At 34.9% G+C, this 18,220-nt stretch overlaps 1 protein-coding gene across 1 annotated transcript in view; it reads right to left on the reverse strand.

Annotated features, from left to right (window-relative positions):
• Window positions 1-7,142: 7,142 nt before the first annotated feature.
• Window positions 7,143-18,220, reverse strand: part of AHR (aryl hydrocarbon receptor) — a 48,736-nt gene continuing 37,658 nt past the window's right edge. The window contains exons 9-11 of the mRNA XM_053609641.1: window positions 17,568-17,709; window positions 13,812-15,063; window positions 7,143-9,937 (exon numbers count right to left, since the gene is read on the reverse strand). Of these exons, the coding sequence (XP_053465616.1) occupies window positions 9,791-9,937; window positions 13,812-15,063; window positions 17,568-17,709 (1,541 nt within the window). The 3' untranslated portion in view covers window positions 7,143-9,790. The remainder of the gene's footprint in view (window positions 9,938-13,811; window positions 15,064-17,567; window positions 17,710-18,220) is intronic.

The following is an 18,220-nucleotide window of genomic DNA, read 5'->3' on the forward strand; positions in this document are numbered from 1 at the left end:
GTTTGGTATCTTATTTTCTGGAAGGAATTTTTTAATGGTGTAATTTCAAAATGGAAGGAAAATGTGGGAGTCTATTATCCAAGTGTTCTAATTCTTTTATTCTAAACTGAGATATTCTAGTAACTTTTTTAAAGTCCAACTTTCCATTATAGACTTTTCTTTGATACATATGAAGTAAGAATAAATTATGTAAATGGTCTTTTTGCAAAGAGGCACATGTTAATTTTCCATAAAAGATGGAATTCTGGAAAGAGCAGAGCCATTCTGAATATCCTAGATGGTACAAAACGTCCAGTGGGAAATATTTAGTTTCATATCTGGAATCAAGGAGATAAACCCTCTGCAACATTGTTCAGCCAAATGGCTGAATCATTCTTCAATCTGGTTATATTATTTTACTACATAAATGAGACATACTTTAGGTAGAAGAAGCATTAATTATCTCTCATTCTAGTCTCAGTTTCCTCAACTGTAGAAGTCATAGGAATTCTTCAGCGGATTCCACAATAGTCGTCCTGAGGTTGACCCATAGTTTAACATATGAATTTCAAGGTAAAGTATAAATGCCAGGTGAATGTAGTTAAACCAATGGTTCAGTTCTTATTGCATCATATCAAAGACCACACTTAATTATTAAATAAAAATGTTTGAATTTGGAAGTCAGATGACTTGAGTCCAGTCTTCGATGCCACTGTTACTAATTGTGCAGTGTTGGAAATCTCCTTGGATTCTTTCTTTTCTGTAAAAATTCAACTTATTCCGTAGAAGTCAGAATCAATTCTGATAATGGATGTAAAGTTGCAGAGCAAATAAAGCAACAAACAAATAGACGCTGCACTGTGTTCAGAAAGAAAGCTTTTCTGACAGTTTTGGGTCACTTTTTACTTTTAATAGTCTTTTCTTAGACCCCACTTGGTAATAATGCCATGATATAGTTAAAAACTTATTTTTTTCATATGAAAATGCCTTAGATACATAGCTGTAAAAAGTATTCCCAAAATAGCTTTGTTAATTTTAAACACAGAACAAACACTTAAAAGATGTGTAACTGACACTGTTTGTGTAATGTCTAACCCGCTGTAGTAAAGCCATTTTTCTACTAGGAATCAGGCCAATTTGTAGGATTATTTGCAAAGACCAGACACATTTATCAGGACCCATTTTCAGAAACACATGCAGGGCTGTAAGCAGTGTATTTCCTGGCTTGTGACATGAGCTAAACATCTGGTCAAGGCAAAGCTGTAATGAAACTATGAATTGGCTATGTCCTTTCATTTTTCTCTGCCATGCCAAGGCGGGGCTGGAGCCCATTAGCCCCCGCTGTCAGCCTCATAAAGTGGAGGTTCTTATGCAGGTCCGAGACCTCTGAAAGTGGAGACAATGGGTAAGTTCTGCCAGAACTTTCTGGTTCCTCCCCTGCAAAATGGCACAATTGTCTTAAGGAGAGGTACTCTGAACAGAACAGCCTTTTAAATTTTTCTTTGGAAACGATATCATGGAGGAGTAAATACTTTCTTCTCAAACGCATCTCTGGCTTTCTTAAAATCTATAACCAGTGGGTTGTTAATTTCTTATTGCTGCTGCAACAAATTACCTTACCACAAACTTAGCGGCTTGAAAAAACACAAATGTATTGTCTTAACAGTATTGGAAGTGAGAAATGGTGAAATCAAGGTGTCAATAGAGCTGTGTTCCTTCGGAGGCACTAGAGGGGAATTTCTTGGCCTTTTCTGGCTTCTAGGGGCTGTCTGCGTTCTTTGGCTTGTGGCCCTTCTTTGTCAAGGCCAGCAGCGAAGTATTTTCAAATGCTCCCCACCCCTGCTTCTGTCATCACATCCTTTCCTCTGACACTGACCCTTCCTCTTACAGACTCTTGTGATTACACTGGGTTCCCAGATTATCCAGCATACTCTCTGCATCTCAAGTCCTTAACTTAATCATATCTGTCAAGGCCGTCTTGCCATCTAAATTATCATAGTCATAATTCTGGGTACTGGAATATGAACGTCTTTGGGAGGGGCCATTATTTTGTCTACCAAAGCTAAATATTTTAACTGCATTTTAAGCAGTTTACACACACACACACACACACAGAGATAGTTCTATAGCTCACCCATGTGTAGAACTGGAATATTTTGTTTATTGGGATACTCATAGGGTTGTGGTGAGTAAATGAGATAACCGGAATTAAGCGCTGGCAGAATGCCAACCAGGGCAAAGCACTCACTCCATGGCTATTAGACGATCTATTCCCTGAAAGAACTCTTAAAGCCTAGGTCTGTCTCCTGTGTGACCTGAACAGGCTATTTTTCCCCTTTGGTCCCAGTTTCTTCATTGTAAGTGTGTAACTTGAATTTTCTCATCAACTTGTGGAGAATTGGTGGTAATGATTCAAGTTTCAATATGAGCTCACCTATAAAAGAAAGGGTTTACAACTTCCCCACAGTCCTCCTACATACTTTTTGGAGTATTAAGGGCGTGTGTCACAAGTATTCACACAGTCAACTCTCTCAAGTCTTTCTATGCTGTACCCATTTGGTTTACTCTGGCCAGACCAAAAACAACAATGACAACACCAAACAAAAACACAAACAACATCTATAACAACAATAGTAGCAACAATAATAATAACAGGGACAATAGGAAATAATAGGTGATTTAAGACAACTGTGATTTGGACCATGAAAGAGGCCAAAAGGCAAAGAATTTCACAGACATTATAAAAAATCTTAAATGAGTAGTGTCAAAGAGAACGTGCATGGAGAAAATATCATGGCCTCTGGAAAGACAAGATTGAAACCATTATTCACGGTCATCATCCCTTTACTAAGGCACTAGATCTATACTGAGCTGATCTATATTCTATGGACACAGCAAAGTTTTATTGGCCAACATTTTATCTAAAGTCACTCACGGATAGCATATTTCTCTTCTAATATTTTCTCTACATCATTGCGTTTACTGTCTGTATCTTTATATGGATAATTTATATCCTACCATTAAAGAATTTGTGGCAGCTTACATTAAAAATTAAAGAAAGCGGGTGACCTCAAGAGGGAAGTAACAAAGTAGGGATGGAGGACGGCAGAAGCATGGATACCCTTCTGGCTTGAAATAAAGGTAGAGGGAAGCTGTTGCATCTGAGCATAAAACTGATGCATCTGAGCATAAAACTGAATTCTGTGCTTTCTGGGAGTGTAAACAAAGTAATGAAGGGAATCATGCAATGCCAGAAGAGATGATTATTTCTTAAGTCTGAACCTCAACTTACTTCTACATCTCGTAGATGCTACATAGAAACCATTGAAGAAAGCAATGGACAGTAGAAATGGCCCTTAACAAAGGATTGTTTTTTTAAATAAAATTCGCAGAATTTTATGAATTTTCTTCTAATAACAATAACCATGATGACGTAGTTACTGATGGGGTTTGGATAGAAAAATCTTTTTTCTGTTTCTCAGGTTTCCACGAAGAAGGATGAATGCTCCTTGCCTCTTGCCTAATCACTTAATTCTCCCCTGGTGGAGGGGCAAAGAGAGTGGCAGCCCCTGTCCACAGTCCTCACATATGTAAGGGACATCTATCAGTGGTCATGGACATGAGGACTTTGATCTCCTTCTCCCTTTGTGTCTATCTGGAATTGTAAGAGGCTATGACGTGGAGAAGTGGGTTGGTCCCACCGCGGGTTTCCCAGAACAGTCTAAACTCAAGACTGGAGACTGAAGAAGGGGGGTGGGTAGTCTTCCTTTGGCTGTCATGTTTAGCTTTCTAATCATGAGGACATAGTTTTCCCTTCTCTATCTGCTTAGACTTTTGTCTGATTTCTTAATAGCTTCAAAATTCAAATGAAGGGGGGGTGCTACTTATTTTTTATGGGGCCCTGTTGTTCACCAAATTATTTTTCTTTTCCTTAGTATGGCAGTTAGGCACATGGTTACAAAACTTCACTTGTGTTAGCTGTTTACCTATCCACAGAGGAAGTTGGAAAGTGTAGTCTTGTTTTCCTCAGTGTAATTAGTAAAAAGTCTGGGTTCTCATACTAAGGAAGATACCATAAGGTCATTGTAGGTACTTGTCAGCGTCTGCCATGGCTGTGGGTACGTCTGTGGTGAGGTTAATTATTTCAGTTTTGTGACTCTCTAGTAAGAATGTTTATCAGGAAAATAAGGTGTTTGGGCCAGGATATAGACTGGAAAGGTGGTTACCCATAGGGAAGTGAGCAAAGCCAGGGAAATCAGTGAAAATACTGCTGATACACTGATACTGAGGTCCAGGTGGACAGACTGAAAAAGAACAATGCACACTCAATGGTCTGGAGTCCACAAGATGGGTGAAGAGGTAGTTGAGGAAGAAAGGATGAGACAAGGAAGTACCCAGTTGACAGAGGTAAGGCTGCTACAAATGCTCAGTCTGAAACGTGTCTATACTTAGCTGAAATAGGAAAATAGGTTTACTTAGCTGAAATAGGAAAATAGGTTTATTGTAGCGGCTGTGGAGGAGCCATGAGAATAAGGCTAGAAGCGCCACTGATAAGGATGATGTCAAGAGATCGAAGGGAAAGAAACATTTTAGGAGATAAACAACTCAGATATTCACCTAATCAGCAGTCAGCAGAATGAGGATTTGTGTCAATGTATAGCTTTCATCTTCAACTGAGAAGAGGTTGGTCAGATAGCATAGGAAAATAGTAATGACGATATTTATTGATGCAATAAATTTTTTTGTATATAAAAATCGTTTTTAAACTATTTAGATCTATAGAAAAGTTGAAAGAATATAAAGTGGGTTCCTTTATCCCCTTTGTCAAGATTCTGCTAATGTTTTACACAACCGTGGTATAATACATTAGTCAAAACTAGAAAATTAACAGTAATGCCATGATACTATTAACTAGACTTCGATCTCAGCAGTTTTCCACTTGCAGACTTTTTCTATTGCAGGGTGCCATCCCGGATATGTCACGTTCAGTCTTCTCGCTTTAGTCTCTTCTGCTCTGTGACAAGTTCTCAGTCTCTAATTCTTTGTCATGATTGTGACACTTCATACTCACGGGAGTTTTAGGGAATGTCTCTGAATTTAGATTTGTCTGATGTTTTCATGATTAGACTGGGGTTATGTACTTTTTAGTAATATCAGAGAGCTGAAGAACTCTTCTCAAAGTATCTTATCTGGGAATATATGGTATCAACATGACATCATTGGTGATGTTAACCTCAATGACTTGGTTAGTGTCTGCCAGATCTCAACATTGTAAAGGTATTATTTTTTACCTTTCTGGACTATTCTTACTCCATGAAGTAAATCATGGAATCTAGCTCACACTTCCAGGGACGCTCCATGTATTGGAGGGCATAGTAACTTCCTATTTTATTTAGGATTCTTCTATAACAAAGATTTGCCCCTTCCCCCTAATTCATTTATTCATCCATTTATTTATATCAGAATGAATTCATGGATATGTATTCTTTGGGTTGTAATCACTAATGTAATTATTTTTGTTGCTTGAATTACTTGTTTTGGCCATCAGGAGCTAAGTGGTTACACATAAACTTATGAAATGCTCCAGTAAGTCAGTATGGCAGGGATTAATTATTATCCTTATTTTGGAGAAAAGGAAATTCAAGCTAAGAGAGTGTAAGGAGCCTCCCCAATAGCATCTGTCTTATTTGTGGTGACCCCAGAATTTATACTCCAGAGTCTACATGCTTAGCTTTGCTATGCTGCTCTCCAAGGGAAAGAATGTTTCACGAAGTCATTCAGTGTTCAGGCATCAAATCACCTGTTCTCACACAGTATGAAGAGAAGGCCACAAAAGGTTGGAACTAAGCTTGTTGACAGGTGGGAGGAGGGAAGAGTGGGTAACAAAAGGGAGGAAATGATAGGCAGTGGTAGGAAAACTCATGTCATGGAAGGCAGGAGTGGAGAAAAGTTAACTGAAGGTATAATCAATATGGTTGGAAGGCCCCAGAAAGTCAGCCTATGGTAAAAGGGCGCTAAGTGAACTACAACAACATAGTGTAATAGAAGGGTGAAAAACAAAACCAGATTTCAGATAAAACGTGTTTCAGAGGAAGGAGATAAAAAAGTAACTTAATAAAGAAAAGAGATACAAGGTTAATTTTTTCTTTCTTTTTTTTGGGGGGGGGATGAAGAAAGTCTTGTATACATGGAAGCCTAGAGAGGACATCCTCTGGGAAGGGAAGTGTAGAAAAACATGCACGAGGGTGAGAAAGGAAGGGTGTTAACCTTGCCCTTCAGGAACTTCTGCTCCTCATACACTGGAGGTAAGTTTAAGAGACCAAGGATAGTGGTATCACTCAGGTGAAGATATAAACTTGGATAATACTCTTAATTTTATTAGTACAACTGGAAGCAAGGTAACCTGTAGACAGTAAGAGGAACAGAAAGGTATCTCCCAGTCCTGTGAGTGGCCAATGTCCCTGGGTCAGTGTGGTGGGGGCAAGCTGACGTCATTCATGGTGACAAAGGCCACATGAGTGCAAGCAGGGATCAGAAGTAGATTATCTAGACTTTTACTTGTTTCAGATCAAAACTTAATATTATGTAATTCTCAGACAAAAGACTCAGTCATTCTAAAATGTTCAGAATTATGATGGTAACATGATTTGATAAAAAAAAAACTACCAACTGTTAAAGGACAAACATAAAACTAATGTAAAAATAAGTGTTGAGAATGAAAACATTCAGAAACTTTATCAATTAAAATTGTTGCAGATGTTTTCGAATGTTCATCAGTTACAAATTTAAGGTGAAAGCTTTCTGTATCATTTACACTCATTAAAGAGATAAATTAGGACAATAATTTTTCTAATATAAGCACAAAATACAGCTAATAGGGTTATTTCAAATTTCTTCAGAAATCCAATAGAATTTCTGTAAGTTAACCACCCCAGGAACTGTAAGAAACTGGTTAACGTGAGAGGAGGTCAACGTAAGGAACTAGGCCTACTGTTCTGATAATGTACATATGGTGCGTGTCCGATCCATGAAAATTAGGTCAACTTAAGGAGGTGGTCAACTATGGAGTTTCTACTGTATTCTTTAAATATCAAAACAGGGTTTTAAATTTTAATGTGACGAACTAACAATACCCTATTTGGAACACTAGTAACACAGGACTTCAAGAGACTTAAACAGTTCATTTCAGAAGCATTTTAATTTATGAAGTTACTGAACATGTTTTTTATAGTCAAATAAAGGCCAAAACATTGAGGGGCACAATTTTGCAAGTTTATGAATTACTGACTTAACACATCCTTAACTACGGTAGATTCCCCTCATCTAACATAGCTATAATACTATACTAAAAGTGTCATTTCCCTTACATGGAACAGAAAGAATTAACATTAAAACATATTATTTCATACGTGATTATTACCATGGATATTATGTACAGTTTTGTTTGGTAATAAGGATATTATAAATCATATTTTAAATAAGAATTTATGCATGGCATATGTAAGCAGTAACATTTTGAAGGAAAGAGAAGAACCATGAGAAGATTTACCTAAAATTTAGTAATACTGAAAAACACTAGTGTGTGCATAGGAATGATCGAAAGTTTCATAGTATGTTGGAACATTGGTAAATCTTAGATACTTTAAAAACCTGATGTAGGAAAAGACTGTATTAGATGCATTCACATCCTTAGATGTGCGAATCATCTAAAACGAATCCCTCAGCACACTACTACACTAAGCATTATCTGTTTGGCACTTCCCAGTACAGACAAAGGAGTATTGGATTAATGGGATTTTATTATTCTTGGATATATTTTAGTTATTTTATACAGATAAAAATATACAATATGGTTTAAAAACTTAATTTTATAGTTGATCGTCATTATATTCACAATTTAAAAAGCCTATTTTTTCCCACTAAGCAATTCATCCAGTAACATGTGGAAGAGACTAACAAAAATGGTTTATATGAAGACTTTTAATGAAAATTTAAATGTAAAAAATAGACCATTAATCTAGATTACTGGTCTAAATCCTTAGTGATATCTCATGCTAGAATGAAATTATGAAATGCTTTAGACAAATTTTTTTCAATTCTTGAATTCAGTCTACTCAAAATTCTGACTGAACACACATAGAACTGAGAGAGATTTTGGTTTATATACATTAATTTACTAAAAAAGAAATAAAAGAAACAAAAATGTATTTTAATACTATATCTCAGTTTGGGATTCCATCAGGTTTTTAAAAATCATATATGCAAAATGTGTCTACGCTCTTCAGGTATCATACTTAGAAAGAAAATAATGGATGGTGGCATTTTTACTTTTAAATAATTTCAGGATAGTGAAGTTAGTAGAGTGATTAATTTGCCTTATTGGTAATAAAGGTCATTATATCATAAAAACCACTTAATATTTGAAGGTAAATGAACTGAGTGGTTGTCTTTTTTTCTTAATTCCAACTTCAAGGCAGTTTGATTCATTATTTCATTCTTAGAAAGACACACTGATAAAATACCTAAAACCCAAACAGATGTAACACATATAAGTGCACATATAACAAATGGACTATTTTCAAATGAAAAATGGAAAATATTTTACAAATAATTTTGTTCTTTATATCTGTAAAACGCACCATTTCACTCATTACAATACTTTGCACCAAACATTGTTATCTTCAATCTTAACACTCCTCAAATATGAGAAAAACAAAGTTTCCACTGTTCTAAGAAGTGAAATTTATAAAGTCAACATAAAAGATTATAGATCTAAAACACTTTTTAAAGACAATTTATATACATTGAAATGGGTGCTTTAATTTAATCAAAAAGCTAGAAATAAAGCTGCTTCTCTTCGTTGCAATTTAATAAACACAGTTGCATTCAACAACAGATTTTTTCACATTGCAACATGCAGATAACACCAGAGATTTCAATAAACAGTGGTATATCTCTTCTAAAAACACTGCTGACATTTAAGTGCTACTGTCTTAATATTTTTATACTTAAGAATTTGGAAAGAAATTTTATTTTCAACCTGATCAACATAAGGCACATAGCAACACTGAAAGTCTAGAAGCAATTAGATTATGTAATAAATAGTTATCTTTTCTCATTATTTGCCCTTTACCCAAAGAAAGTGGGTAAGTGTTAAAACATGCCTGAATTAACAAAAATGACTGAATTTAGAAAATACGAATGATATTTGTGCACACAAAAGTTATTAATTTAAAAGAAAAATATTTTATATAAAATGTACATCCTACAGTGTTATAGGTAGAAAAAAATGTGAGGCACTTAGATTAATAGTGAAGGAGAAAAGCACTGAGACTATCTTCTTATAAAAAAGCACCAAACCATATAACATCTGAGATAAAAGCAGAGGCTAAAATGATAGGAAAATAGTTTAGTTTTGTAACTTTGTATTTGGTGAGCTATCAAGAGTCCAGAAGGTCAAAACTCAAGTTTTCTTTTTATTCTGATAGAAATAATGCAAATAGAGAAAGTTTTCTTTTAAGTCTTAAAGTTCCTCTGAATGAGTTTTGCCCATTTTGTGGTGTTCAGAATAATGTGAAATGTAGATGGTATCTCACTACTCTGTGGCAGCACACTTTCTATTTTAGTGACTATAGTGTATATAATTTAATATTAAATTCCTTTTCTACAAACTAAAATTTGGTTTGGAGTAAGTAACATGCATCAACGCCTCCATGTGAGCGTGCTGACATCCAAAACCCACAGTTTCATTACTCCATAATCCGTCACAAACTAATTTAATCCAAAAACCAAGGTCAAATTGGGCTTGGAATTACAGGAATCCACTGGACGTCAAATCAGGGAAAGGTCTGGCTTCTGGTGAATGATGAAGTGACTGAAGATGGGGGGTAGTCTGACTGTTATTTATGTGATTTAATTCAGGTGGATATGTTTCACTTAAAACTCTTCCATTCTGAAACTGAAAACAAAAATTGCAATAAAATTTATTAGAATAAATCTTTCAAATATTGTAAGCCATTAAATAACAGGTTAATATGTTATTTTTTTAAAAAATCTTAGTCTTACATGTTGTTAAACTTCAAGTTCCTTTACTGCTGCTAAATTTTAAATAAATCTTCCATTCATTCAGTGAAGACATGCTGAGTATGTATTATGTATTAGTTGCTTTTATAACTGTTCGGTTTTTCCATTAATTTGACAAGAAAGTTTGAAGAAGGTATAAATAAGTAACACAATTGTCTCACTTCAGATTACCTTCAGGTCAGAAATTGATTGATCAAAAAGTACCAGTCATGAACTACAGTTAAATACTCTTTGTCACAAGGAGGTTTGCTTTGACCAGACTTCATTTCAGTCAAGTTCTAGGTACCAAGGAATTTATTATATTCAAGAATACTATACTGGACTGTAAAAGACCTGGGACTTTTCCAGAAAAGGTCAATTCTGAATTTTCTAAAGGTCTGTCTTCCTAAAATATCAAATTATCCTAAACATTTCTAAAATACCAAATATAATGGCATGATTTCCTTAACCAATATATATATATATTTTCTTTTTTAGACAGTCTCACTTTGTCACCCTCAGTTGAGTGCTGTGGCGTCACAGCTCACAGCAACCTCAAATACTCGGGCTTGAGCAATTCTCTTGTCTTCAGCCTCCCAAGTAGCTGGGACTACAGCTGCCTGCCACAATGCCTGGATATTTTTTGGTTGTAGTTGTCATTGTTGTTTGGCGGGCCTGGGCTGGATTTGAACCTGCAAGCTCTGGTGTATATAGCTGGCACCCTAGCCACTAAGCTACAGGCAACAAGCCCAATTTCTTAATTGTAATATAATTTACTGAATATGACCAAAAGCAGGATTCTAATTACAGAATAAAGTTACCAAAAGAAAGTGCTCTCTTGCCTTCTTTCTTACACTGAAATTAGTCTAGTTTCTACAACTGCTACTAGAAATGAAATCACGGAAAGACATGAAGATACATAGTTCTCAAGAATTTTATAGTCTGTTTAATTTTATAATTTAGTTAGTAGAAGCTGCAGAAACTTTCAAACAGATTAAAATCATACCCTTACTTGATTCAGATAAAATCTACTTTTCAAAGCCCATGTAATATTAGGCTTTAGTAATCGAAATGTTGGTGACTTTGAAGAGTCTCTAAAAAAATATAAGAATGGAGAAGCATGAATCCTATGTACTCAATTTTGATATGGGGACAATTAATGACAATTAAGGTTATGGGGGGGAAGCAGAAAGAGGGACAGAGGGAGGGGGGTGGGGCCTTGGTGTGTGTCACACTTTATGGGGGCAAGACATGATTGCAAGAGGGACTTTACCTAACAATTGCAATCAGTGTAACCTGGCTTACTGTACCCTCAATGAATCCCCAACAATAAAAAAAAATATGGTAGATACATAGTACAAATTATATAATCTGTATCTTCAGTGAATGGCAACTCTGTCAAGTCTTCAAATGGAAGGTAATATTTGCCCAGATAATGGGGGGTTAAGTTAATTTTTCTCATCACTCAGAACACAATGCCGGCTAGCCATTCTTTTTGATAAGATCATACAGAGTGGTATCATCCAATAGCAATATAATGTGAGTCACATACAGAACTTTAATTTTTCCAGTAGCCACAGTAAAAAAGGTAAAAACAGGTAAAATTAATTTTAGCAATATATTTTATTTAAGCTATATAACCAAAAATTTATCATTTCAACATAAAATCTATTTAACAAGTTGAGATATTTTACATTCTTTCATTTTTCAAGCCAAGTATTCAAAATATGGTGTGTATTTCACATTTACAGCACATTTTTATTCAGACTTGCTACATTTCAAGTGCTCAATGGCCACATGTAACATGGGGCTACCCAAGGGAAATACATAGGTCCCCAGAATTATTATCATTTTCACAAAAAAGCAATAATACAAAGCAGTGGGGGGAAAAACAGTTAAAGAACTCATGGTAAGGATGCAACTCCCTATTCAAAATGTAATCTTACATTATTAACTTCTGTACAATTTGCTTTACTCAAGAGTAAAATAGGCTTATGTCTCAGTGATATTGTGAGATAGACTATAATTAAATAATATTAAACATTTAATATAATCAAAGGATGTAAGAAATGAGAGTAAGAAAAATCTTCCTTGTCATTTTCTATTCAAAAGCTCATACACAATTAAACAAATGTATGAAAAAAGCCAAAATAAACCTATTAACATAAAGATTGAAGTCATATTTTTAAATTATTATACTTTACATAGTGAACAAGGAACTTACTTAGTTTTAGACAAGATATTCTTTAAAACTAAATATAAATATGTTTTATATTAAATATACTTTAAAATGAACTAAATATTTTCCAGTGGAAAAGCATGAATGCAACATGATATATTCCTAGGTAGCCAGAGAAAAAAGCTCTCTGGACACTTAGAAATACATCATTTTTATATTAATTTTTTTTAAAAAGTGATCATTTTTAGATTTAGTGAAAGATGCTTGGTGGATACACGGGTTCTGATGACACATTTAAATAAGAAAAATACAATACCAAACTTGTATCCCATGACAGAAAGCCAGCTGAATTATCCTTTTTTAAGAATACCAAGGGGGAAAAAGCCATTCCACCTAAAAGGATAACTTGGGGATGGGGTAAATAGCAGGGAGGAACAGCCAGAGAACAAAGAGGAGCCTAGCACTGAACTCCAGGGATAATCCAGGACAAGCCACGCTTAGTCTTGATTTCAAGAATATATAAAAAAAATATGTATACGTTCTTAATATATATATAATATATAAAAAACTGAGCTTTGAGGAAATTATACTTAAAATTCAAATATACATATTTTTAAAGTTTGAATTTTTAAAAAGTCATATAATTTCTAAAGAATGAAAAAGGTTAGGTTCATATCTGTAATCTTAGCATTCTGTGAGGCCGAAGTGAGTGGACTGCTTGAGGTCAGGAGTTTGAGAACAGCCTGAGCAAAAATGGGACTCAGTCTTTAAAAAAATTTAACTAGGCGTTGTGGTGGGTGCCTATAATCCCAGGTACTTTGGAAGCTAAGGCAAGAAGATCATTTGAGCCCAAGAGTCTGAGGTTACTGTGAGCACTGATGCCACAGCATTCTACCAAGGTGACAAAATGAGACTCTGTCTCAAAAAAAAAAAAAAAAGAAAGAAAGAAAGAAAAGAAACAGAAAAATCAAAGTTCTATTTCTTTCTTTCTTTTTTTTTGAGACACAGTCTTACTCTGTGGCCTGGGATAGAGGGCCATGGTGTCATGGTAGCTCACAGTAACCTCAAACTCTTGGGCTTGAGCAATCCTCTTGCCTCAACCTCCTGAGTAGCTGGGACCACAGGTGCCTGCCACAATGCCCAGCTAGCTTTTTTCTATTTTTTAGTAGAGACAGGGTCTCACTCTTGCCTAGGCTGGTCTCAAACCCTTGAGCTCAAGCGATCCACCCACCTCAGCCTCCATGAGTGCTAGGATTACAGGCATGCAAGAACTCGTGAGGCCCAAAGTTGCTATTTTAAATAGAATACCTTAACTAATTTTACCCAGTAATTTAGGTTGTATTACATCAAGGGCATATTCATGTTGCTTTAGCCCTTGATTACTTTTTCCTTCATTATTCAGGTAAATGATACACTTACATTAATAATGAAAAAAGCACAGGCTCATTAAAAGTAACCACAGATTTAATTAAAAATGCTATCTCCATTAACCCTACAGATAATTAGAATCAATGATAAAAAGTTTATAACTCATGTCTGTTTCTTTATAAGAAGAATCATTGAAAGGGTATCAGTTTGATAAAGCCCTTACCTTGTTTAAAAATGCCTGTTGGCCTGGAATTCCTGGATTGTACTGTATCTGCTCCACCTGGGTGTGCTGAGATTCCAGCTGGCACTGGTACATTGACATGGCCCCAGCATAACATGTCTGAGGAGTTACGATGGCTGACTGTGGATTTATTCCATGCCTTTGGTTTTCAGGAACTTGTAAGCAAGTGACAAAATCTTCTAAACCAGAAGAAGTGGGGTACGGGGATGGTTCAAAACTCCCCATAGGAAAGTCTAACTGTGTACATTTGGAATGTTGTGGTAACACAGACTGATTACAGGAAATGAAGTTCTGTGTATAAGGCATAGTATCAACCTCAGATTTGTAGGGAAACTCTTGATTGGTCCCATGTAAGTCTGAAAGGGCATTATACTGTTGTAGGCCTTGCTCAGGACAACTGAAAGGCACAGACTGGTTAGAGTTCCAATTGGCAAACATGCCACTAACTTGCATATGCTTCATTTTCTGACACAGCTGCTGCTGTGGCTCCACTACCAATTGCTTTGGGTGATGCTGTAGCTGCTGCTGCTGCTGCTCTAACTGCAGGTGTTCCTGTACCATACAGCTTGAGTTTAGAGCCATGGACTGTTGCTCCTGGTAACCTGAACACATGAAAGCAGACTTATTTAAAGAGTCTTGGATATATGTTAAGATTTCGTCTGTTAAGTCAATGTCTCTGAAGTCAACCTCCCCTGGAAAGTCATTTCTGAAAAATTTGTCATCCTGCATGTGTTTGATATCTTCAAAATCGACGTCTAGGTTTTTCATAATGGTGTACAAGTCATTACTTTTATCTTGAAAGAGCCCCATGTGACCTCCAGAGAATGCTGGATTCATTTCCTGAGACTGATCAATTTGCTCATGTTTCAGGACATTATTATTTCCCACTGGGGTGACACTGTTTTGCCAATTACTGCATTCACTCATAGGTTCATTACAAAAATTTCTTTCAAAAGGTGCAGAACTTGAAGCACCTGAAGCAGGATAGAGATAAATAGACTCATCTTGTTGCATCACAGCAGCCAGGAGGGAACTAGGATGGAGAGAGTCCTTGTTCGGAGTTGACTTGGTAGCAAAGTCTTTTCCGTTAGTGCCGTTTTTATTTCTTATTGGTAAGGGATCCATTATGGCAGGAAAGGGGTTTGTTACCTCATACAACACTGCTTCTCCAGTGGTGAACATAAAAGGCAACTTGGTACTTCGTTTTTGCAAATGTTCTGCTCCTTCTTCTTCTCTAAAATTTGTACAAGAAAGTCAACATATGTCAGGGAAATTTCTATTGCATAATCATGTTAAAATAAAATAATATTTAAAAAAACATCAAGCAAAATACACCGTAATTGGGTTTGATACTGAGGAATATACAATTTATTTTATAATTTTGACCTAAATTATTCTCATGACTGGTATCACAGAATTGTTTCTTAGACAAACATTACATGATATAGAATTTTTTTCTAAAACTTAGTAATTAATTCCATGGTTAGGTTATATCCTTAAGCTGACATCCTGTAAAAAAAAAAAAAAAATGTGTGTGGAATAAAGGTACAAATATAAAAAAAGAACGGTTAGAATTTAGGAATTAGAGGTATATTTAAATAAAACATAAAACCCAGAAGGTATCAAGGAAAATACTGGCATAATTAGCAACACCAAAATGAAAACTCTCTGTACTTTTGAAAAAGAATTCATAAATTAAGGCATGGAGAAAATATTTGTGGCAGACATAATATATTTATAATTTAGTATATATATATAAGATCATATCCAGAATATTATGTAGTGAAAGAGCTCTCATCAGTCTAAAAGAGGAAACTATTCAAAAGACAAATGGGTAAGTGATATGAACTGACAATTCATAAAAGAAAAATGTCCTAAAAGATACAGAGATGCCCTGCTTCATTTGTAATAAGAAAAAGCAAATAACTAATCCCTTTGTTACTAATAGAATAAGCACACAAGGATCACAGATGTTTAGAAATATGAACAACATAATTAACAAACTAGACCACTGATTACATAAAGAATATACAAAAGAACATGCATTCTTTAGAAGAGCACATGGAATATTTTACCAACACTGACTATACATTAGATCATAAAATAAGGCACTCCAATTTCAAAGGACTGAAATCCTTTCAAAGGACTGAAGCCCATTCAGAAAATGTTTCTGATTACAATGGAATTAAGCTGAAAGTCAATTTGTAAAATGACAACTAGAGAAATCCCCAACATTAAAAAGTATAGTAACACTATGTTCCTAAATAATTTATGAAATAAAAATGAAAATTAGCAAACATTTTCAAGTGAAAGATAAAAATAAAAGACATATCAAAGATATACATATACTTAACGAGAAACTGATAGGAATTTAAGTATCTATCTAAAGAGGAAAAGTTGGAAACAAGACATTATGCCCAAATAAAGTAGAAGGAAGAAAATAATAATTAACAGACATAAATAAAAAGGAAAAACAAAAATATAATAGAAAAAAATCAGTAAACTGAAAGTTGGATCGCAGGAGAAACTAATAAAATTGATGGTCTTCTAGCAACAGTCATCAAGGCAAAGGCATAAATTTGTAGGGGTACATACATATCCATGTTTTGGTACATACAGGTATATATTATATGTTGTCATGTATTTATAGGAATACATACATACATTCACCACGTTCATGGACTGCAAGACTCAGTATTATAAAAATGTTAATTCTGCCCAAATGATCTATAGTTTTAATGTAATTCCATTCAAAATCTCCATATATTTCCCAGTGGAAACTGACAATTGATTTCTAAAATGTATGTGGAAGTATAAAGGTAAAGAAGAGCCATGACAATCTTGAAGAACAACAAAAAGAGCTAAACAAACAAAATAAGGACATCCACTTTGATATAAAAACTTATCACAAAGATAGGGTAACTAAGACAATGTGATGTTGGGGTAAAATAGACAACTAGACCAATGGAGCTAGTACAAAGAGTCCAGACATAGACTCACAGATAAATCCCCTGATCAAAATCAGTGCCGTGGGGAAAAGAGGACCTTTTCAATAAATCATCTTTTCAATAAATGCTACTGGTCTACTGGATATATGTGTAAGGGGGAAAAAAATCAATCTTGACCCTGAACTCAAGCCACATATAAAAACCAGTTCTTCAAAGTGGGAGAAAACTTTTGCAATACAAATATTTGACAAAGGACTTGTTTTCAAAATATATTAAGAAACTCTTACAAATTACTGCTGTGTTTGGAGAATGTATTCCGAACAAGGCATTGTTATATTTTTCTTTTATTTTCATGTCCTTCATATGCCCAGGATAAAACCCTGCAGTTTTGATTATTCTCTTTCTGTATCTCCACATACTTAGTTGCTCGATAAGGTTTGTTAAATCAAGTTATTCTCAGCATCTCTTCCCTATGCTCTCTTCTTTCTAGACATATTATCTTCAATTTTCAATTTTTATTTCCACATTCAATTCTCTTAGAATTATTTTTTCATGTAAGACAGAGGTGTCCAACCTATAGCCCGCAGGCCACACGCTGAGTTTTGAGGACCTTTTTTTGCTTATCTGTGGTCAATCAGCTTTCCTTAGTGTTTGTGTATTTAATGTATGACCCAAGACAACTCTTTTTCCAATGTTCAGCAGAGAAAAAAAAAAAAGATTGGGTACTCCGAGTAAGAGGAGTTATAAATGAAACTGTTGGTAAAAAACAAAAACGAAGTCTCGTTCTTACGTTAGAGGTCTCTGAGTTGCAATGATATAATCTGGTCTTCCATTTTTATAAACTAAACGCGCGTTAGACTGGAGCCACATCCATCGATTGCTTTTTGCCAGAAGTCTGAAAACTATCATGCCACTTTCTCCAGTCTTAATCACTGAAACAAAATAAGAAAATTATCAACTCCCAAAACAATATATTAAAGAAAATCCCTGAAACAAAGCCCTTCTGAAATGTTTCTGGATGCATTTCATTTATCACCAAAGATGATGAGGCATGAAAATAGTTCTTCAGAGTTGTTTTTCCTATTTCAGACTAAATGTATTATTTAAAATGTTAAAGGGAAGATAATGAACCATTGAGATGATTCTAGTAAAACAAGAAAGTTAAGGGTATAAACTGGGATAAAAAAGAAAAAAAAAAAACTGTTGTGTTTTAAATAGAAAGAGTTTCCCAATAGCCTATTACTTTACTATTTTAAAGTTTAAATCAAACACAGATTTATGAATTTAAAATGATGCCACTGAAAAATTCTTGAGCAAAACTTTATGGGCCAAAATACTCATTTTTGTAGTAAACTGCTATATTCCTGACATTAACTGCAGCTATAAGGCAGTTAATGAATAAAGAATATAACTCTGGTTATACATACATAAAAATAATGCTAT

The sequence above is a fragment of the Nycticebus coucang genome, chromosome 11 (genome assembly GCF_027406575.1).
Source record: "Nycticebus coucang isolate mNycCou1 chromosome 11, mNycCou1.pri, whole genome shotgun sequence".
In the NCBI taxonomy this organism is placed as follows: Eukaryota; Metazoa; Chordata; class Mammalia; order Primates; family Lorisidae; genus Nycticebus; species Nycticebus coucang.